The following is a 23,747-nucleotide window of genomic DNA, read 5'->3' on the forward strand; positions in this document are numbered from 1 at the left end:
ATTAGTAGTAGTAGTAGTAGTAGTAGTAGTAGTAGTGTTATAATCAAAAATAATAATAAAACAAATGAATTTATCTTCAGTAATCATTTTTATCCTGATCACGGTTGTGGTGGATCTGAGGGCTTATCCCGGGAATGCTGCGCATGAGGCAGACCAAGGATACACCCTGGATGGGATGCTAGTCCATCGCAGGACATCGTGCACACACACTTATTCACACTTAGGGACAATTTAGCATAGCCAGCATGTTTTTGGACAGAGGGAAGAGACACCGGTGGAAGGTACCCTGAGCTAAAAATTTAACTGGAGGTGTGAGATTGCAATGCTACTTACTGCACCACAATGCTGTCATTATTATTATTATTATTATTATTATTATTATTATTATTGGAGTTGTTGTTATTGTGTAATAATAATAATAATAATAATAATAATAATAATAATAATAATTATTATTATTATTATTATTAGTTGTAGTAGTAGTATACAGCATATTGTAATACAAATTTTCCACCAAAATTTTTGTACCATTCTACAGACTTTTACCTTTACCAAACAACTATACATAAATAATAGTTATATATAATATATGTCATAATATTTGCCTGTGTAAGATGCTCACCGTGGCATTATTTGATAATGTACTGGGTGATTTGGTGTATATTTGACAGGAGGACAGTGTGAGCAGTGTGATGTGCTGTGAGTGTAGTGTACAGCCTACAGGTGGTAGTGCAGTGTGTTATAGAGCCTCCCCCTGCCCCCCTCCCCCCTCTGCTGTTAACCTGCGCAGCTCTGAGGCGGAGACGGAAAACACTCCCGCACACTGCGTGTTGGAAATTAAATACCGGCCACACTTACACTTTTTTTTGTCGTTGAAGACATAATCGAAACTTCTTTGGAAAATTACTGTAGCGCTAAGAGAGTTCTGAAGTGTCGCTCTGAGTCACACAGTTAGCATGTTAGCTGGTTTGACGGACGCGTCTTCTTTTAGGTAGCTGACAGCGTTGAAGTTCATTTTTAGCCTGCTTTTGTGTATCAGTCACGCAGTTTATTTGGTTTTTGCTTCTGTCTTTTTTTTTTTTTTTTTGAATAACGTACAGTTTGGCCTATGTACATTTTGTTGTGGTGTGTTTCAGCGGTGAGATTTGCAGCGCGTAACGTTAAATGTCAAGACTGGCTCGGCTAGTAAGGGACTAGCTGCCGTCGCGTTTAGCAGCTCGGCTAACGGAGAACTTCAGATGTTACGAAAGTGGGAAAGACGAACACATTTGGACTACGACAAACCGACGTTATGGATTAAGTCTGGGATTTGGGGTTAAAGTTGCGCTGGCCAGCAGGTTAACCTTGCTAGCTAGTTTAGCGACAGCAAGCCACCAAGTAAGTTTTGCAGCTCTCCTTTCCTTTTGCCTTTGGTTAGTTTGCTTGCAGTTATTATCTTACTTTAGCATGGTTAGCTCGGTAATTAATAAAAACAAAGCGTGGAAAATGTTAATCCACCTGAGTGACGTGTTTGGCTAGCCAGCTTTTTTTCCTCTTTCCTTTTGTGTGAAAGTAATGCCAATTGATTAGCTGACTCGGTAAGATCATGTTTAAAAAAACAAACAAACAAACTGCCGAGCAAGTAAGATTAATCTATAAGGTTCTTAAAGGTTCTTATACGAGACAGTATATTCGGTAACAAACGTCCGTTATCACGCTGTTAACTCGTTTTACACCTTTTACATATGTTTAGATATGTACCATATAAATAAACCAATGTAACACACAGCTAAGTTTGTGGAAGCCTGCTAGCTGTCCATGTAAACTTCACATGACAAGAAGGCCTGCAGTTCCTGGAAGGTTAGTTCCTCAACAGATGATTCACTCGACCGTTTGATTTTAGAACAAACTTTACATTTGAGTGCAGTTTTAGCAGTAAGACCCGGTTTATACAGCAGAATGAACATGCAGACATGGAGAATTTTATGTGGGTTAGTTTGGTAAACTCCTTCTGCCGGAAGTGAGGCGTTTCCCTCGACTTGGCTACGTCCGAAACAGCACGCATGCCTACTAAAGCGTGTATAAACATATACAGCTCTGCGCCATGTTTATCACACTATAGTATGCTAGTAGGCAGATATGTATAGCGTTGAGCATTCAGTCTTTAGCCCAATTCAGACTGGATTAGTTTTACGTGGGGAGGACTGGTAATGTCATTATTGCTGGACTATCTCAGGTTTACTGGACTATCTCAGGGTGACTGGACTAGATCAGTGTGACTTTACTATCTCAGGATTGCTGGACTAGATCAGTATTGCTGGACTATCTCAAGGTGACTGGACTAGATTAGTATTGCTGAACTATCTTAGGGTGACTGACTATCTCAGGTTTACTGGACTATCTCAGGATTGCTGGACTATCTCAGGGTGACTGGACTATCTCAGGGTGACTGGACTATCTCAGGGTGACTGGACTATCTCAAGGTGACTGGACTATCTCAGGGTGACTGGACTATCTCAGGGTGACTGGACTATCTCAGGATTGCTGGACTATCTCAGGGTGACTGGACTATCTTGGGGACTGTGTGTACACCTGTCTGGAAAGATTACACCGCATTTTAACCTGAAAGTTATACTGTATTTTAAGGGTACTCTTCAGAAGGCATGTTTCCTGGTATATTATATCAGTCCATTCAGCATTTCATTGAGGGTTGTTTTTATATTTTTGGTTGATTGTTGTGGACAACACAACAATCTTCATTTTGCTCACACTTCCTCCACCATGCTTGACTGTAGGTATGATGTTCTTTTTATGGAGATCAGTGTTTGGTTTACGCCAGATGTAACGGGAAACCTGTCTTCCAAACAGTTCCACTTTCAACTCCTCAATCCACAGAACATTCTTCCAAAAGGTTTGAAGATCATCAAGGTGTGTTTTGGCAAAATTAAGATGAGCCTTAATGTTCTTGTGGGTTAGCAGTGGTTTTCGCCTCACCCAAAGACGTCAGCTGAACTGTTAGTCCTCCAGGGCTGAGTCCAGATTCTTCTCTATAAAAAAAAAAAAGTTTTAAAACGCACTTCTAAATAGCCTGCTTGGACAAAAAATTGGATTTATAATTAAAAAAAAACCTGCCTCGAGTGTTATCACTGTTTGCAGGATGAGCAGACAGACAAAATGTAAAACTTTTTTTAGCTGTTTAAAACGAGACCAGGCTAGTTTGGTGTCGCTAGCCAAGGGGAGGCACAACTAAGCTATCGATGTAAGCTTTTTAGCTGCTACATTGCCATGCAGAGTATGTTATCTGTCATTATGCTCTGCTCATACCATGTTCACGTAACTTGTACATATTCATGAACTCATATAGACATTTACAAACCTTGCTTTCCTGCTCAGGATGAGAGGATGTTAGTGTTTCGGTTTCAACCCATTTACTGGTTTAAAAAAAAAAGCCATATATTAATTTTTCTTCACACTAACTGTGAGCTAGCATTTGGCAGAATTGAGAGACTGTCAGCCAATAAGACACGAGTGTTTCCATGTAGTTTCCTGTAAACCCTGTCTGATTGGTCTCGCTTCCGTTCACTGAAGATATAAAATTACAACACCACCATCTTCTTTTACTGACGTTCAGTTACGTAGTGACAAACTGCTCCAAGTTGAGAACTATTTGGGGCTGAAGAAAAAAATCTTCACTTGTACAGCCCCGAATGCCCAGGCCAGGTTACACCCCTAGCCTCACCACTCTTCCATGGATGAGATTTTTTCCCAGTGTCTTTCTGATAGTGGAGTCATGAACAGTGACCTTTATTGATGCAGGAGAGGCTGTAGATCCTTTGATGATGTCCTTGGCTCCTTTGGGAAAAATGTAGTATGAGATATACACAAAAACAGAAGAAATCAGGCAAATACTTTTTCACAGCACTGTAATCAATTAAAACATATACCACAGACAACGTTCAGTACACACTTTTAATACTTTTCTGGCCTCAAGATCCATTGGGCTCTGTCATATATTATATATATATATATATATATATATATATATATATATATATATATATATATATATATATATATATATATATAATAAATGAAGGATACTGAAAATAAATGAAAAATTTAGTACCAAATAAAAATTGGTCAAATTCATTCACATAAAATGTAAAAACATGGCTTTCATTGTAAATTGTAGATTGTTTGTTTTACGTAGATTTATGTTCATCTGTACTCATTTGCAGTTTAACAGAACACAAGCTATTTGTCAATTTCACAGCATGCAAACAATGCATATAGTCGCTTCAGTCAGGATGATTTGCCTTGGCATTTGAGGCACAGCAGCCATTTTTCTATGCTTCGCAGAAGAAAAGTGATTTACTTGTTTTTCTTTTGCGTTCTACAACAATATTGCACAGTGTGCAAAACAGTTTTTCTTCACCTTTGCGTAAGTTTTGCATGGTCTTTCACACTGATGTTTGTTGGTAATTGAGCTGTACTCATGTTCGACGCACATGAATCAAAGAGGGCTTTGGCTGAATGTGCGTTGTGATGACGTCACATGACACGTCCTGGCCAAGATATGCAGAAAATCTGAGGTTATTTTTGAAAAATTGCAAAACTCTCCAGATATTGTGGAGTTTCACGTAATCACAAAATCTTGGCAGGGCTGATTAAGTGATTTTGCTGGAGGATGTCTGTAGTAATTCTAGTTGACTTGCACTGGATAAGTGATCACTGTATTTTATCTTCTATAAAATGACCAGTAGAAATAACTCCAGTTAACATGACCTGATCATCAAACCCATACGTGGTTTTTCCCCAAACTGCCACAAAGTTGGAAGCACAGAATTGTATAGACTGCCTTTTGTATGCTGTAGCATTACAATTTCCCTTCAGTGGGACTAAGACACCCAGATGTGGTCCAGCATGACCGTGCCCCTGTGCACAAAGCGAGCTCCATGAAGACACGGTTTGTCAAGGTTGGAGTGGAAGAACTTGAATGTCCTTCACAGAGCCCTGAACCTCAAACAAACTGAATACCTTTGGGAAGAACTAGAACGCCGACTGCACCCCAGTCCTCTTCACCCAACATCCATCCATGTCTGACATCACTTATGCTCTTGTGGCTAAATGAACACAAATCCCAACAGCCATGTGACAAAATCTAGTGGAAAGCCTTCCCAGAAGAGTGGAGATGGTTATAACAGCAAAGAGAGAATAAATCTCAATTAGGATGTTCAATAAGCACATATGGGTGTGATGGTCAAGTGTCCACATAATTCTGGCCATATAATGTATATACTGTCCACAGGCATGGTAAGGAATGGTAAGGGGGGGGTTGTGTGCTATTTCCTCGGTATAAAGACACTTGCGTGGCCACAAGCCCTACAGCATGTAAGACCTAAACAGTACGTTTGTGTTGAAATGAGTTATATGTAGTTCACATGGGGTTTTTGGTGTGACAATCTTGCACTTTTGCAATTTATACAGAGATCACATATCCTTATCATACTTACTACAGATGTCCTACATAACATCCTACCTAACAGTAAGAAGGACTCTAAATGTCCTGGAATACATGTTCAGAAGTCTAATCTAATCTGAACAGTTAGTACTGAAATAGTTTTTCAGTGATGAAATGGCAGAAACCTTCCTGTTGGTCAGTGTTGCGCAAATACATTATATTTTTTTCATTTAAACCTGGGCTTAGAGTAAGTTTGTGTTCCTTCATTTCACTTCCTCCAGTCTCATCAGTACTCTTGCTGTCTTCTGAAAAACACCTGTGAAGCAGAGGATTGCAGCTTGAGATGCTGTTTTGTAATTGTAGAGTAGTGCTTTACGCATATGCATCACTTGAGTAAATTGCGCTGGTCACAGAGTTACAGCACCCTAATGGACCTCACATTATAACTCGCATGCTCATCTGCGTATGTTTTAGTGGAAGATTCTCCATACTGGCAAACACTTCATGGATCAGTGTGAAGATGAATTATCACAACCCCCCCCCCCCCCCCCCCCCCCTACACACACACACACACACACACGCATAAGTGCAAGGGACAAAAGGATATTTGATAGTAGAAATGAACGCAAAATCATGCAGACTCCACAAGATTTGGAGGAACTTGGAATTTTTCAAAATTACTGCAGATTTTCCACAGATTTGAGCCAAGACGCGTCACGTGACGACATCACAACACACATTCAGCCAAAGCCCTGTTGGAGTCACGTGCATTGAAGATGAGTACAGCTAAAAGGTCTCATTTACTAACAAATATCACTGCTGAAAACACTTCTGCACAGTTTCACCAATTCAAGTAGATTTCCACAAAGAAAAAGCACAAAAAAAAACTCTGCACATTGATTTTTTTTGGTCACCTGAATCACTTGTGAAACTTTGCGAAATGCTGTATGGACCGAGTATAAAATCATGTAACAACAATAATATTATTATTATTTTATTGTTAAGGAGATATGTTGATAATCGACGTCCAAGTTCATCCCCTTTGCAGTCAAAAGATTTTTCAATCATGGAAAAGCAGCTGCCGAATTTCCTCTTGGATTATTTCTCTTGGCATCATTTACGGCAGTGTTCTGTTACTGTTCTTTGGCACTGGGTTCGATCATGTTAGTGTTTCTGAACAGCAGTGGGGTGAGATGAGGGGTGTGTCAATAAAATGACTGACAGGAGGGATGTAAACACAACAAGGAGTCCAGCACCAATCTATGTGTGTGTTTTGTTTTTGTTTTTTCTCTCTCTCTTTTCTCAGGAGTCCAGTACGCTTGCTTTGATTGCATTGTTTCATTGTTTCCCAGATATTTGCATGCCCAGTGCATAATTTCCTCATGCGTTTCCAACATTCTGCAGAGTTATTTTCAGTAAAACATGCAGGACAGTAAAGAGGAAGACCTATAGTGTGGTCTTGTACAAATGAGATAAGTCTGACTTCTTTTTTATTTACGCCAGTTAGCAGATTATCTTATCTAGAGCAACCTACAGAAGTGCTTTGTAGTTTCTATCAAAAAGCCGTCCTCAGGCTAGTTCCATCGGTCAGAGACTAAGAATACCATCTGTCTAGAAACCTGTCTGGGGAGGTTAAGTCTGCCGTGTATACATCTGAATAGACTTGTGCGGGGAGATATATATATATATATATATATATATATATATATATATATATATATATATATATATATATATATATATATATATAAATAAATAAAAAAACGAATAACACACGGCACTGTGCTTTTATACAAAAATAATGCACACCAGGGGGTGTGATGTGGCATGACACACTGTCTAGAGTGTGTTATTGTGCTTATACCATAGTGATTTGCCATCAGTTACAATGTTTAATTTCTGAATGTATGAAACGTTGCACATTCTACTGGTTTATAGCAAGATTTGATGTTTTGGAACATCTGTGAGTTAGTTAGTTCCTGTGTTCACTTATGTTATTGCTGAGATAAATAATCATTCCCTAACTAGCCTTATGTCTCTCTCTTTCTCTCATTCTCTCTCTCTCACTTGATCGGATCTCTCTCTCTTGCTCTTGCTCTCTCTCTCACCATGACTATTACAGAGCACTTACAGCCCAGACTTCTTCCTAAACGTAAAATAAAGCTCTCCTAACAAGTAACATAACAATAATAATAATACATTTTAACTTAAAATAAAAACACGTTTTTAAAAAAAATCCATTTATTATTCATCTTGGATCATGTAGAGCGTCTGAAATACAAATCCCTGTGTGCGAGCTGTTGCTATATAAACCTGTCGTTCACGTTTCACCCGGAACTACTTTCCGAGCCGTGGCGCTGCACAAAAATAATACACACCTTCTGACCAGTTAGATCCGAGCATTCAAACATGCTGCGGCATAAAAAGATTTAATCATCTGCCACAATATCCAGTGATGTTTGCTCAGTTTATATTATACTACCACACCTGCCAGCCTTTATGCATATTGCGTAGGAGCTCTGCAAATCGGTGTACACTAGTATGGGTTATTACTCAGAAATATGCTGAAGTCTTTTTTTTCCCCCTAGAATATAAAACAGGAGATAGTCGACATCAATCTGGAATGATTTGTGTAGGTGTTTTGCACTCTCTGATTTTAACTGAAAACTGGAAATACCCTTTACCCCTGTCTCCCGCGCTCTCGCTTTCTGTTGAAGTTAATAGAGAACGTTTTGAGTTCATTAATGTCAAATAAAATCTATCAATGTATTTTTGACTTAGCTAACATAATATCTACAGATATAATTACTTTATATACTAATTATAACTTCAGTTAGATGCATTTATTAGCGATGGCACCAAAAATATCAGTTGAAATATCTTATAAACAAATTTCAGCAAATAAGAATGAAAATTTTGGTGTAAAAATAAGTTAAATAGGCCTACTGTAACAACATGTCAGATTTAACACTTATGTAAATGTAACACTTAATGCTGTTAACCATGATGATATTTGCAAAGTAATTATTACACTGTTGTTTTTTTTTTTCTTTGCCATTCAGAACTCAGGCATTCAAACACTTTGAGCAGCAGCAGATGAACAGAGAAAATGGCCATGTGGACTGATCTGTAAAAGGATAAGGTAGAAAATGTAATGTCTCTCTCTTTTTTTTTTTTTTTTACTGTTTACTGTGCATTTATTTGTGATTTTTTCAGCCGAATATGCTTGTCTTTGCTGCGGCTGTTTTTCACTCGCAATTCAATTTGCGGAGCTTTTTGTGTTTTTGATTCATGGAAATCTACTTGAATTGGCGAAATTGCAATTTCACGAAGTTGTTTTGCACGGTCTTTTGCAGTGATGTTAGTTGGCAACTCGAGGGCTTTGGCTGAATGTGCTTGTGATGATGTCACATGACTCATTGTACACACACACACACACACACACACAGACAGACATCTATATTTAAAATATATAATATAATAGTATATATGCATTATTTTTTATGGATGCACAAAAAGCACTAAATTAAACTACAGTCCTATATTAATAATATATATTCTGGTGTGTGTCTGTGTGTATTGGGTTCTTTTCAGTCTTCTATAATTGGGCAATCAGTTTATATTTGTAACACTCAGTTTGTGGATTTTATTTTAAATAAACAAAAAAAATGCTTCTGACTGTTTGCCCCGCCCCCATCTGATTAATAAAAAATAATAATCGGCCAACTAATTGATTATGAAAATACTCGTTAGTTGCCGCCCTCTTCTGGACGAATAAATAATTTAACTTGGGTTATTTTTAAGCAGTAAATTGGGAATAGGGGAAAATAAATATCGCACGATTGTACATCTGAACAGTGCATTGTTGTGTGAACGAGCAGTCTGTGTGTTATGCAGGTTTGGCTGTAACCACTAGAAGGTGTTTGTTGTTAATTTGCTGCTAGTAAGTAAGATCTCACTGCAAAGCTAAGGTGAATGTTGAATTTATGTTCACTGGATTATTCTTTAATCTGAGTGGATTGAAGCCACGTCTTCACAAATGAGCTGATTGCTAACGACCTTATTTGATTCAGCTTCTCATTCTCTTGTTGTAATGCGTTTTACAAACCCAGATGATTTCTCACTCTCTCTCTCCCCCCCCCCCCCCCACTTCCTGTCTTTTTTCACTTTTCTGAAGATGACTTTTGTCCCATTTCGTAACTCCATTACGAGCAGTTGCTCAGTGGGAGCTCATGTTAGTCACGCTGTTCATTTTATAAACAGGATTGTTTCATCTTCCTTCCCAAAGGCCAAAGTAAGGTTTCAGTAAGTTTACAGCAGCAATGTAATGAGCTGACAATCCCCTTGGGCAGTGTCATGGGTTTGTGGTAAACAATATTGCCAAACACAGCATTCAAAAAAGCTTGCTCCATATTTATCTGCACTTAAAAGGTTATGATAAGATAATGAACTAGAAATTAGTGATTTAACCGTCTGAGCATTCACCAGATCATCGAGATCGAAGCTCAGTAATACCACAGCAGTTCAGGGCCAGGAGTTCAAAAGAACATAAAGCTGTCTGTCGTTTATTTGCTTACAGTAGCACTCATCTCCAAGCTGTTGATATGACCTTACTGGTTTTGTTTGTGTCTCGGATAAAGAATTTATCCTGTGCTTCTGTGAGCTCATGTACACTGCCTGGCCAAACAAAGGGTCGTGGTTTGGATTTAAATAAACAAATACTTAAGAGCCTATGATTAGATCATTATTGCAGTGATTAATATGTTTCAGCTGGCAACAATTCTTTTAACCCTAACTAATGGAGCAGGTAGCCTCTCATTTTATAACAACCGTGTCGGAAGATGTATCCCATGGTTACCGTGTTTCAGAAGGGGCATCAATCAAAGAAAACAACTAAGGAGATTACTGAAATCCCTGGAATTGGGTTAAGAACTGTCCAACGCATTATTAAAACCTGGAAGGATAGTGCTGAACTGTTAAATTTGCAGAATAAATGTGGTCAGATCATAAAAAAAATCAACAGTAGAATTTGTGGCTATGTTCAATAGTGAAGGTAAGAACATTTCCACACACAATGCAACGAGAACTTGCATGATTGGGACTAAAAATATGTGAGGCCAAAAGAAAGCCACGTCAGTGAGGCTAATCGGGGGAAAATGACTTCAATTTGCTAGGGAGCATAAAGATTGAACTGTGGAGCAATGGAAAAAGGTCATGTGGTCGGATGAATCCAGATTTACCCTGTTCCAAAGTGATTGGCGTGGCAGGGTAAGAAGGGAAGCGCAGGAAGTGGTGCACCTGTCATGCATAGTGCCTACTGTCCAAGCGTCTGGAGGCAGTGTTATGCTATGGAGTTGCTTCAGTTGGTCAGGTCTAGGCTCAGCAACATTATGCAGCAATAAATTGAAGTCCGCTGAGTACCCGAATGTACCGAGTCCTGACCTTAACCCCACTGAATGTCTTCGAGATGTGTGTGTGTGTGTGTGTGTGTGTGTGTGTGTGAGAAGACCTTACAGAGTGGTTCAGCTGTCCCATCCTCAATACAAGATGTCGGCCAAAAATTAATGCAACTCTTAACCGAAATAAATGTTGCTGCATAAGGATATCAAAATAATGCCATGACAAATGTTCGCTGTAATCAAAGCTAAAGGTGGTGCAACGAAATATTAGTGTTTGACTTTTTTTTGGCCAGGCAGTGTATATAAAGAAATGATATATCTTTCAGTGTCATTATACTTCTTTTTGCATCAAAGAACAAGCTGAGTGCTGTAGCAGCTAATAAACTAGGGCAGTGGTGGCTCAGTGGTTAAAGGCTCCGGGTTACTGATCAGAAGGTCAGGATTTCAAGCCCCAGCACTGCCAAGCTAACACTGTTGGGCCCTTGGGCAAGGCCCTTAATCCTCAGTAGCTAAGTTGTATAAATGAGATAAATGTAAGATGCGCTGGATGAGGGCGTCTGCTAAAATGCCATAAAAAACTGCCTACCATACTTTTTGCATTGGCTAGCTAAATATAACCAAAGCAGAGGGAGTCTGTAAAATGTTTCTTTTTTATTTATTTATTTATTTATTTTTTTAAAGATTTGAATAATATCATTTCTTCTTGTACTGCTGATTCCTTCCATGTTCCACAAAACTCAGCACTGACGCCACAGAGTCCTGCTCATTTCCCCGAGAAGACCTGCCAGACCCTGGTGTCCATTACTGCTTTCTCCGATGATGAGGACATTCTGGCAGCTTCCTCTGCTGTCCCAAGTGGACACAGATTTGGCATCTCAGCCGGATCACCTGTTCCTGTGGGTTTGCCCCCTTGGAATGAATTACCATCCAAGGACTGTGGCCCAGCAGCTCAAGAGCCCTTAGTGGACAGGTGCTGAAAGTCCTTGTAAAGGTGGAAGCTGAATGGTGTGCATTCTCAAAGGCCAGATCTGGTGCATTGCCCAAATCCCAAAATACTTTTCTCCAAGAACAGCTAGGCAATGACAAGACTATCTGTTCTAAAGGTTAGAGGTGCTTCAATACCGATATTTACTTGTACTTGTACAGTATTTATAAAAATGCTCTGATACGAACATCCAATATCATGTGGTCCTATGTCAGGGTTTTCCCTACTATAGAAAGGTGTTTTTGTAAAAAAACATCATGTAAAGGTGATGCATATTTCAATGGGTCCACCTATACTTTCATTAAATCTCAAACATGTTACTTGGTGAAGTGAATAGACTTTTACAAGTACAAAAAGTGTTCCTTCGATTAAGTAACCATTACGTAAACCTGTTAAAACGTAAACAGAGCTATGTTCCCTCACGCAATCTGCGATCGGTTAACTATCGACGCTTAGCAGTGCCTACTCAGCATGGCTCAAGGTCCCCTTCCAGAATCTTCAAACTAACAGTCCTTCAGTGGTGGAATGAACTTCCATCCTCAATCCGGACAGCAGAATCTGTCCCTATCTTCAAAAAACAACTAAAGTCCCACCTGTAAACAGCTAAAGAGCACGTAACTAACCCCTAAAATGCCAACCCCCACATTATTTAAAAATATATATATTTAAAAAAACAACGTGCTCTGGCTCTTGCACCTCTTCTCTGCGCACTTTGCTTCTCTACAACCCAATCTTGTATGGTAGCACTACTTGTATTGTTCTCTGCTTGACATATTGCTTTGCTTGTATTTCCTCATTTGTAAGTCGCTTTGGATAAAAGCGTCTGCTAAATGTATAAATGTAAATAACTTGACACCCGTATCGGTGTGGATGAGTACTAAAAAAACATCCCTAATTAAGACAAATACAACAGCTGCCTTTGAATTTTTTTTCACAAATGTGTTAGTCTTTTGTCCCATATAAGCAGTTACGCAATTGATTCCAGATCAACAAACAAAGCAAATGACTACACCGATTGAATTTGACGAATTGAGCACATGCACAACTGCTTGACCTACATCTGCATTCTAAGCTACAACCAAACAACACTTGCTGTTAAATACAGCTATATTATAATAATTGCTATGTTGTCTACTTTGTAACGCTACAATTTGAGACAAGAAGAAGAATCCTGCAAAACCGCTTAAGTAGCAATGCAAGCTTTTCATCAGCCTCCAAGATCTTAAAATCTTTCAGGTCTCTCCAGCTCTAAAAAGTTCAGGAACTTTTCAGGACAGGACTACTTTGGCAGCACTCATTTCCTTATGTGGTTATATTAGTATAAGCTGCTGTTGTTGGCCATGTTGGGAAGCAGAAATCTTGGTTAAACAGCAGCTTTAATGCCATTGCTTCCATAAGATAGGTCAGTAACTTTGCAGCAATCACCCACATATTTATAGCCTACCCTTGCATGAACTGCCTGTATAAACACAAAAATAATTGACAAGCAGGGAGAACCGCTTCCTTGTAGAAAAATATACTTATTGGTTAATATATCCAGATCGTGTTCATTTCTGGTTGCTGATTAGAGACCTTAAAATGATGGTTCTGTCTCAATTCTGTCTATTGAGCCATGAAGTTTTGACCTGCAATTAATGCCAAAGCAAACAAAACTTTTCGATTAGATTTTTATACGTTTGAAATATGTTGTAAAAATCTCACATGTATTCACCGGCATGTATTGTAAATAGCACATTTGTAAAGTAACATAAAAAGAAATCTGATAAAATATTATCATTCTGAGATCTCAGTTTATTGTTTTCCTATCATCTATTTTAGGGATAGCTGTCAGAGTGCCATTAAAAACCCACAGTAGATACAAGTCATCTCAGACAACCTTGGTTTCTGCAGCAGACAGTGTAACAGTGACTGCATGTATGAGCAGACTGGGTCAGACAAGTCGCTCAAGTCACTTGTACTTTGCCTCTTGTGGCGTAGAGCGAGCGCTGCTGTCGTCACCTGTGGGCATGTACCGTCTGTCCAGCTTCAATGAGAATGAGTCATGGCCAAAATGTAGCCTACAGCACACGATTTACCACAGTATACAATATATTTCTATTTAAAATGGTCTTAAAATGAACTGAAATATTTTAATAACTATTTCCCAATACATGATAGTACATCCAAGATAACTACTAAATACAAACACACACCAGAGACACCAATGTTCTTTACTTTTTGTATTTAAAGCTTTATTTTTCTCTGTAATGTCTATACACTTTTTAACGAGAGGATGTATATGACAAGATAAAATGAAACCACAGTTTTATGTTGCTTTGTCACTTTCTAGTGTGAATCACATGTGGATCACGTGTGTATCCCCTGTACTCTACGTGAGCGAATGCAGTGTAGCTAATGAATTTTTTTAAACTGTTGTTCGTTAGAGACGAAACTTAGTTACTTTAGTATTACAAAACTAAGTTGATCGTATTTAAGTAGACCTGAATGGAATTGTATCGGATCAGTGGTGAAGTGAAACACATTAAATCTTTACTTGTTTAATGGTATTGGGGTTTTATTTTGTATAGTATCATCTGAAAAAGGAGATTCACACTAGCTGCACTGCCCTTGCTTTTTGTACTGCTATTATTTGTTCCCCTGTTTACATTATAGAATGTAAAACATTTTCTTTTTAAATGTACCTGGATTGTGGCCCTTGCGAGTTTGATATTGCCCATGCTGATTAAAATAAGTGTCCTTAGTTTTGAAGAGTTCTCTCCAGGGAACAAACATAACAGAGGGCTTCCTGTATGCATTTTCATGTCTTAATTTCCTCGTACAGTTTATCTTCAGTGTATTTCCGTTATATTTATGGCACACCTGGCCAGTGGTGTAAAGTTCTGTACTATTGGGAACAGTCCTATGTTGGCAAGAGAGTTATTGTAAGGCTGTCAACATTTCAGCTGTTTGCTTGGATTGCATTCTGTCTCATGAAGTTGAGTTGCTTAGAGTAAAAAGCTCTGCTTTCATACACCCCTGGATTTATCTCAAATAAATTATCTATTTGATTTACTGTTGTCTCTGTCTCCACTCTTCCCAGGTGAATGTAGCCCCCTGATCCACACCCACGTGTGTGTCTGTAACGGACATGGCTGCTTGCCCCCCAACCCACCAGAATGGTGACGTTCATCGGCAAGAAAGAGTGCCAAAGCCACCTGTCACTGCACTGACACTTCATCTGTACCACAGCAGACGAGGTGAAGAGGACTGCACTCCACTCTGTTACCCACCAGGAGAGTACATCGCTGAACAGCTGGCCATCGAAGCAGCCAAGGAGTGTGGTGAGTCGACAGTAGAAGTGAATAAAGCAGTGATCTTTAGATGAGCTCCGTTGTTGGATCTTAAATTTGAAAAAAGAAAATGTGCTTGTACGTTAGGTGTGATGTTATGCAAGCTGGTGAGTGGTTAAACAGTGGCTGTTTTAAGTATCAGGCGATACTGATCCATTATATATCTTTTTTAACGACTAAGCTTGAGTAATACTCACTGTACATGACGAATGACACTGCTTTTTTTTTTTTAATTCAAATCTACTGTGCAAGGACAAGTAAAAGTTGTTTTAACTAGCCAGAAAACGAATTGCCCACAAAAAAGCAGTAGGTAATGTTCTACAACCCCAATTCCCAAAAAGTCTCTGATACCACATCAGTTTGCAATTCTAAATCTGTTTCAAATAGAAAAGAAAACTGGTTAAAGTGGACAGCAGATCATGCCTCAGCCAATGTGTGTAGTGCAGCAGGTGGTCCTGTTTGCACATAAAAAGGAAATTCGATTACACACTCAAACATTTGCATTAAAACAGTTCTAAAAAGAAGCTTGTACACAAACCAGATAAGTCTGTGAATATTGCTCACAATTGAAAATCCCTCCAGTTATAGAGAGTAAGGTAGAAATGAAGCATCCAGTATAATGTGCTGCCAGTGTTGAAGGGACTCGTCAGTCTACCTCTATTTATTGTTCGTCAATATAAACATGTAGCTTGTTAAACAGCAGCACTCTGATGGCATGTTTATGGGCAATTATGGTGATGAAAACACTACTGCACAACCACAGACACGCAATGCGAAGGGCTTTTATAACTAATGAAAGAGATTAATAATATTAGCTACACAGGAGTTAGCTAGCATTACATACATTTCTATGAAGGGGTTAATCTAAGGCATTACATGGCTCTGTAAGTGATTCATTGTAAAGCAGGCCATTCAAACAATTCAAAGCTATATACAGATTGGATTTGCATACCTGTCCAGGTGTGAAGATCTGTATTGGCTAAGCACTAGGGCTGCTCGATTATGGCAAAAATCATAATCACGATTAGTTTGGTCAATATGGAGATCACGATTACTTGAAATTTAAAAAAAAAAAGTTTAAACTAACTTTTTATTGTATTTTTCACGATGGATTTCCTAAAATATAACTCAACTGTTAAAAACAAACAAACAAACAAAAAAACAATTATTTTCATAATCGACTAGGTGGCCGATCATTTTTTCGATTAGGCGATCAATCAGATGGGGGGCGGGGCGAGCTTTCAGTACCATTTTTTTTGTTTATTTAAAATAAATTCCACAAACTGAGTGTTATAAATATAAACTTCACACTGAAACATTACAGAACTGTTTGTCCAAAACAGAAAAGAACCCAATACACACACACACACACACACACACACACCAGAATATATATTATTAATGTAGGACTGTAGTTTAATTGCTTTTTGTGCATCCATATAAATAATGCGTAAATACTATAAAATAAATTTTATATATATAATATGTGTGTGTGTGTATGTTTTTGCGTGTGTGTTTATTTATATTTGTTAGGGCTGAACAATTAATCGGATATCGATCGCGATTACGATTTTGACTGCCCACTATTAAATGAACATGATCGACTGTGATATTGACGTTTAAAGTTCGTCCTCTGCTCATAGAAAACTCTGCTGCAGATCAAATCAAGCGCTTCCTATATTACAGCCAATCACCATAGAGCGACGCTGGGATGACGTCATTTTGTAATGCCAAAACCTGGAAATGGGATTAGCATTTTAGCGCTCGAGCTGCCAGCTTCGCTGCGAGCTCCAGCACTTGTGTGAGGAGAAATCATGACATTGACATGATGCTAAATGGCACTACAGAGGTTGTCGGGGACATTAAACGTCATCACGCCGAACAAGAAAAAAGTTTGCAGGTAAACTCAGGGCTCTACAGTGTGACCATTTCACTCGCATTTGTGACTGAAAAGTACTTTGTGCGACTGTGAATAAATATTTATTTGCACCGGTGCGAGTGACCTGTTCGGAGTTGTATAATAAAATTGGGATTAAAAACTACAGGAAGTCCAAAATGCATCTACACCGCTCCAGTTACTTTCACACTGTTTTCATCACCTCAGTCAACCGAACAAGTGTGTAAATACTGCAGAGAAGCCATTATGATGAAGCGTAACACTGAACATCATCTGCTTCTCTCAACTTCCCAGTCTCACAAACCGCCATCTTTTATTGATCCCGCAAAATGACCTGAACTTTCACCTGCTTGTGTAGATACAGTGGTGTCAGGTGGAGTAAATTAATAATAATGCTAACGCTGTAAGGTGGGTTTAATTCAAACTTCTTTATTAAATAATTCCTCACCAATCATAATCAAGATTAGCAACTGTTCACAAGGAGTATGCTGCTGCTCTCCTTCACGCTCTTCACTAACTCAAATACATAGCGTATTCACTTCATTTAAACTTAAGGTTGCCAAATATCATCAGAAAAGTCAACTCCAGTTTCCATATTTTGATTTAATCCCCCAAAAAACAATATCAGCAGACATAACAACACTGTACTGGGAAACTGATATAAGAGGAACAACTGATAAACAAACAAACAGAAAACTAATAAAATGTAAAGACAGAAAATGTGCTTAGGTATAAATAAATAATTTAATATAAAAAATAGATATTAACTTCATAAAATGAGAAATGAAATAATGTGTAATTACTATGGGTTGCATTTAATATCAATTTGACATTAAGCTTAGTTCGGTATTTCCATAGAAGGCTATTAGCCTTTTTTTAAATATGGATCATGCTTGTATTAATCTACTTTTAATTAGGACTATTGTTTTTAAGATATTTAAAAATAAATATTTTATGCTTGTTTATTTATAAATTAACCAAGAGTATTTCTCATTGCTATTATTTTAACTCAATTAACAGTGACCATGAGCAGAGAGCTTACATTTAACCGTTTATAACAGACCTCCTGATTAAAGCTTAAACAAAAAAAGATTGGTATCTGGATCGGTTTCGGTCATAAAAATCCTAATCGGTGCATCCCTAATGCACACCATTAAACTAAAGCGCTTTGCATCTGACGGGTAAATGAACTCACCCAATCACATCCTATATGAGATTATTCAGATATGTGCACAATATACACAGAGCGGGTCGAGAACTGACTCCAGCCCAGGACCATGACAGTGGAAAATGTCTAATAGTGTAGCTTTAAATATATTTAAGAGGAGCAGACTTCAAACACTGAACATTGATGTTTATTGTATTTGTTTACAAGGTGGAACAGGTTAACAGTTGTTCTTTTTTGCATACAGCCTGTAAAATGAAATGAAAATATTAAATTTAGTTTATCATTAGGTAAATTAATTTGTCATGGCTCACACTATGTTCCTAACTTCTGTCATAATTGACCAGCACAAGTTTTCTCATGCCTACTTGTGTGTTATATTGTGGCACATTACTGTTACCATCTCTAAAAAAAAAAAATAATAATAATAATAATAAAATAAAATAAAAAACTCAACTTCAACTGTGCTCCTAAATTTTTGTAATTAGATTCACAAGTGCTCCTCAAAGAAACTGTCTAGCGTCTCTCCTCCTGTAAACACTGTTATTGCCTTTTCTACATAACCCTGAATTGTTTTCATTTGGTTGCGTATTGTTATATTCGATGCATATTTTCATTTGGTTGATGGTATTTTTATTTTTACTTATCCTATATTTTGGGTGCAATTTTATTTATATTTTGCTTCTACTAGATGATGCACTTTAAGGATCAGTCTAATTTGATGCAAATATTTGTACATTAGCAGGAATGTAGCACAACATGGAGGTGAAAGCAGTTATCTGTTTATTTAAATGTGAAAGTGCAATAAAAATATGTGGTCACTAAAATCAATGAATAATCGTGATAAATATTCGAGATCTCAATATTGATCAAAATAATCGGGATTATCATTTTGGCCATAATCGTGCAGCCTTAATATTTGTGCTGTCAATCGATTAAGAATTTTAATCGAGTTAATCACAGTCACAGGCAGACTAGCTTGTACACATTTTCAGATGATAGAGCTGACCTCTTCTTCTGCACAATGTGGCCTGCCAAAGAGAACAGTCTCTCACATAGCACTGTTGAGGCAGGTGTAGCCAAGTACCTTTTTGCAATATGGGCCAGCTTACCATATGTACCTGCTTGTGATGACCACCACGGTAGAGGACATGTTTCTATGCTGACACAAGGCTCTGCCTTGTACCTCTCTAGAGACTTATCTGTGGCCAGTACCTCTTCATCAGACAACGACTCTGATCCCATGAGTAGGAGGGCCATCTTCTTCTTTGGTGGCTCTGACTCCACTTTTTCTCCAGAGGTCTGTGGTGCAGGTTCTCTATCCTTCAGCATCTCGCTCAGCTCTTCCCTCTCTGCTCTGGGAAAGCAACTAAGGTTTTTGAACCTAGGATCTAGAGCGGTTGCCACCTTTAACCACCACAGTTTTGAGTTCTCTTTCGCCTGTTGAGGTCCTTTGTGAATGCAGCCTTGAAGCACGATATGTTGGCAGGGTCAACATCAGAGACCTCCATTGGACGCAGGAGATGATGTAGTGCGGGAAGCACCACGGAGCAGGATACATACTTTTCACCACCTAGGAGCTCAGTGATGTACCTCCAGTGCAAACAGACCACCACACAATTGACTTAATGACTACAGTTTTCATTCAGATCGCATCTATTTAGGGTAAAGTCCTTAAACTATGTCTAGATGACTTACAAATGACTTATTTTTATCAGTAAAATTGGAGACGACAGAGAACTCACGTTACCTGCAAGGCTCCAGCACCGTTTCCAGCTTTGCCAACCTGTCATATTCAGCTGAGGTTAGCATGGCGAAGTTGTGCTTCTGCTGTGCCAGCGTTGCTTTCAGTGTATCTTTGTTGTATTGAATCATTTCAAGAGTTGAATTCCAGCGTTTTGGCGAATCGCATCACCAGAAATGAACTTTAAATTTCCTTAGCCAATGAAATTCTGTCTCCTGGTTTCGATCAGCCTGTAGTTTCTGCGTGAGCTCTAGAAAGGAAATGACAGTATTTAAACCAAAGTCATCAGTCTAAGGTCACACAGACATTGTTCAAAATAAAAAAACAAAAACATTTACCATCACATCTGTGGATGCGGCTGCAGAAGTGGATAGTAGCTTTTCCTCAAACTCCACCAGGTCATGTAGTGTTGTTTCCCTCTTTCTTTCCCCTTCTGTGCAATCTGAACCAAGAAGAGTCGTTGAGTGAGTTGAAATATTGAATAGCTATCAGTATCATTGATTTCTTTTTTTTGTTTGAAAGGCCAAAGAGACTTCTGGCCTACCGACATTCACCGAGGCACTTGTAATTGTACTTTTAATAAGTGTACTCGGCATTCATCAATGGTTGCATGCGAGTACGTAGAAAATCAGAGGTACCAATACTTTTGTAAATCACATTTTGTAATGTGGCTTCTTACACAAACAATTACACACAGCTTTACTGAAAGACCGATGAATGAGGTCAAACCGAAAAAAAAAAACACTAAAATTACCGTTTTGTCATCTGTCCTTTTTCATGCACCTTTTCCTGGGGTTCTGCTTCCCTCTTGCTGTTCTGTGCAATCTGAACCGAAAAACGTGACAAGACATTTTAATCAATATCATGTATAAGCATGTCTGATTTGCTACTCCAAGTATTAATTTGCTGTACTCTACACACACAGTAAAGAAATGTTTAAATCTTATGCAGAGGGTTGGCATGTTTTGTTCAGAATAAAGCTGTTTTTTTTTTTCACTTCCGTCTTCATTCATCTTTTTTTCCGCTTCCTCTCTGGCTGTTCAGGCCAGGGCTCTTGACTGGTGTCCAACTTGTAGTAAGGAGCGAAGCTTTTCCGCGTTGGTGTGCTGAATTTTTCAGTATAATGTAACTGCTCATCCTCCATCAAGGAGGGACAGTTGAGCGCCTTCCACAGCCGCTGCTTGATCCTACGGCCCAGCGCCATGGAGTAGCGACGTGGCTTTCCAGTGGACGTCACCAGCATCGGATCCACCACTGAGTGGTAGATTTTTTGGTACTCTGGACTGCTTAGGCCGTGGATCGTAAGGGGTTGGTCCATCAGAGATTCTCTGATGCAGCTCGTCGCTGAGGCAGTGGCAGCAGAGGAGGCTGGTTGTGGATGAAATTCAGGAGGCACAGCAGCGATTACAATGTAACGCTCTTCCAGAGGTACCTCCGGCCCTTGCAGCTCTTCCACTTGTGCTGCTTCCCGTCTTCTCTTCTTTGCAATCTGAACCAAGAAACATAACAAGGAGTTTCGAGCAATATCATGTATAAGCATGTCTGATCTGCTACTCCAAGTGTTCATTTGCTGCGCTCTACACAAAGTAAAGAAAGAGAAATGTTTTGACCTGATGCAGAGGGTTGGTATGTTCTCTCTTACGATGGCTACGGAGGTTACGATCCTGAAATGACATTTCAGAGTCTTGCAGTAAACTTTCTAACGCTATCAAAGAAGGTAAAACAGTTTTGACGAGCAATCTCAGCACGTGTGATCGCTCAGTTTGTCTCCCTTTTAGAATTTTGGAAACGGCAGAGTGAGTGGGCCATCTGTGACCTCATAGAATACAGAATTCAGTCTGTTCATCAGTAGGCCATCGAGAAAAGGACAGGACAGAAAATTTGGAGATGATTTACGTCCATCGTTCACAAATTATCATAAAATAATAATAATAACACACACACACACACAAAAGCCAATCACATTTTATATGCAAGAATGAGCGGAATTAACAATTAATTATCTTGGATGAGGGAAAATATATACATATATATGAAATTTAAACAAAACTGATGAATAAGGTGTTTAAGATTAGTTTTTCCTAAAAACTTCCAAACTCATTTGATTAAAAAACCTTTTCAAAAGTATCAGCTGAATAATACAGTCTCCTCAGATGTGTAGAGGTATGACAGTCCAGTAAAATGTGTTTAACGGATCATGGGTTCTGATTAGATGAGCACTTTGGTGGATTTTCTGCTGATGGTAAACATTGGTGTGTCTTGTATCTGCTATCTGGCATCGTGACTTGATCCCAGCGATTATTAAAAGGGAACACGCATCTTGTCCCAACAATCTTATTTCCCGTCATTTGTTGTTTAGACGTTGATTCCACTCCGACTGCCATTTTTTTTTTATGTATGAATTCAGAGATGGTTTCAGATCTGTGGAAGGTACAGGACATTTTACTGGTTCAGTAGCTAGTGCTTCTCTGGCAGCTCTGTCTGCTTGCTCATTACCAGAGATTCCTGAGTGGCCAGGTACCCAGCAGAAAATAATATTAAAACTCTTTGCTTCAAGAGATGACTGTTAGATTTAAAATCTTCACGATTGTTGGGTGATCAGTTTTAGTAGCTTCCAGTGCTTCAAGACAGGATTTTGAATCAGTAGTTATTAAAAAGTCCAGGGTCCAGTTGCAGACGGAGGTGTTTAAACCAAGCAGGCTCAGCTTTGTTGTCCGTTGTTGTGGGGTAATTGTGTCAAATGCTAAACTGAAGTCTATGAATAGCATCCTTACGTAATTGCCCTTTTTTATCTAGATGGGTCAGAGACCGATGAATGGTAGCAGATATGCTGTCCTCTGTTGAGCGGTTGGGACGATATGCATACCGAAATGGGTTCAGTGTGGTGGGAAGTAGGGCTGCACGATTATGGTCAAAATGATAATCATGATTATTTTGATCAATATTGAGATCACGATTATTTATCACGATTATTCATTGATTTTAGGGACAACATATTTTTACTGCACTTTCACATTTAAATAAACAACTCACTGCTTTCACCTCCATGTTGTGCTACATTCCTGCTAATGTACAAATCTTTGCATGAAATTAGACTGGTCCTTAAAGTGCATCATCTCGTAGAAGCAAAATATAAATAAAATTGTACCCAAAATATAGGATAAGTAAAAATACCATCAACCAAATGAAAATATGCATCAAATATAACAATATGCAACCAAATGAAAACAATTTAGGCGTATGCAGAATAGGAAATAACAGTGTTTACAGGAGGAGAGACGCAGCCAAATCACCCAATAGAGAGGTGCATGTCATTTTGTACCGGAACCCGGACATTTATCATCACACCGGTTCCCTCGAAAAAAAAAAACCCAATAGAATTTTCACATAGACTTTTGGATTATTGTAAAAAATAAGATCTGTGATCAACAAAAGTTTACAACACTAACACGTTTTGTCCATCAAGATAATTTTCACAAATGAACACAACTTTTATGTAGTTTGAAACCTAAATACAATTGCCAGAAATAAACAGCTAACCGTACACTATAAATGAACTACACCACAGTTGCTCGACTTCAACGTCACCATCACCAAACTTCCGACGAACTTTTCCAAACTTGATTTAAAAACATTTTCCATAATACAGATTTACTCTGTGGATGTATCTTCATCCATATTTTTTGGAGGGGAATTGTGCACAGCACACCTGAACTAGTTTATCTGCAAAGACTTTTCCTGTTCGGGGTGGTTAAGTTTAATGTCCCCGACAACCTCTGTGATGCCAT

The 23,747-nt window shown here is 38.6% G+C and overlaps 1 protein-coding gene across 4 annotated transcripts in view; it reads left to right on the forward strand.

Annotated features, from left to right (window-relative positions):
- The first annotated feature begins 763 nt into the window (after positions 1-763).
- jak2b (Janus kinase 2b) overlaps positions 764-23,747 on the forward strand; it is a 38,570-nt gene continuing 15,586 nt past the window's right edge. The window contains exons 1-4 of one of the 4 annotated variants that reach the window (XM_017452245.3): positions 764-1,377; positions 8,503-8,582; positions 11,581-11,942; positions 14,904-15,144. In XM_017452245.3, coding sequence (XP_017307734.2) covers positions 14,952-15,144 — 193 coding nt within the window. In that variant the 5' untranslated portion in view covers positions 764-1,377; positions 8,503-8,582; positions 11,581-11,942; positions 14,904-14,951. Of the gene's footprint in view, positions 1,378-8,502; positions 8,592-11,580; positions 11,943-14,903; positions 15,145-23,747 lie in introns of all 4 variants that reach the window. The other 3 variants (XM_017452243.3, XM_017452244.3, XM_017452247.3) reach the window with 3 other exon arrangements.

Source organism: Ictalurus punctatus, chromosome 22 (assembly GCF_001660625.3).
Source record: "Ictalurus punctatus breed USDA103 chromosome 22, Coco_2.0, whole genome shotgun sequence".
Taxonomy (NCBI): Eukaryota; Metazoa; Chordata; class Actinopteri; order Siluriformes; family Ictaluridae; genus Ictalurus; species Ictalurus punctatus.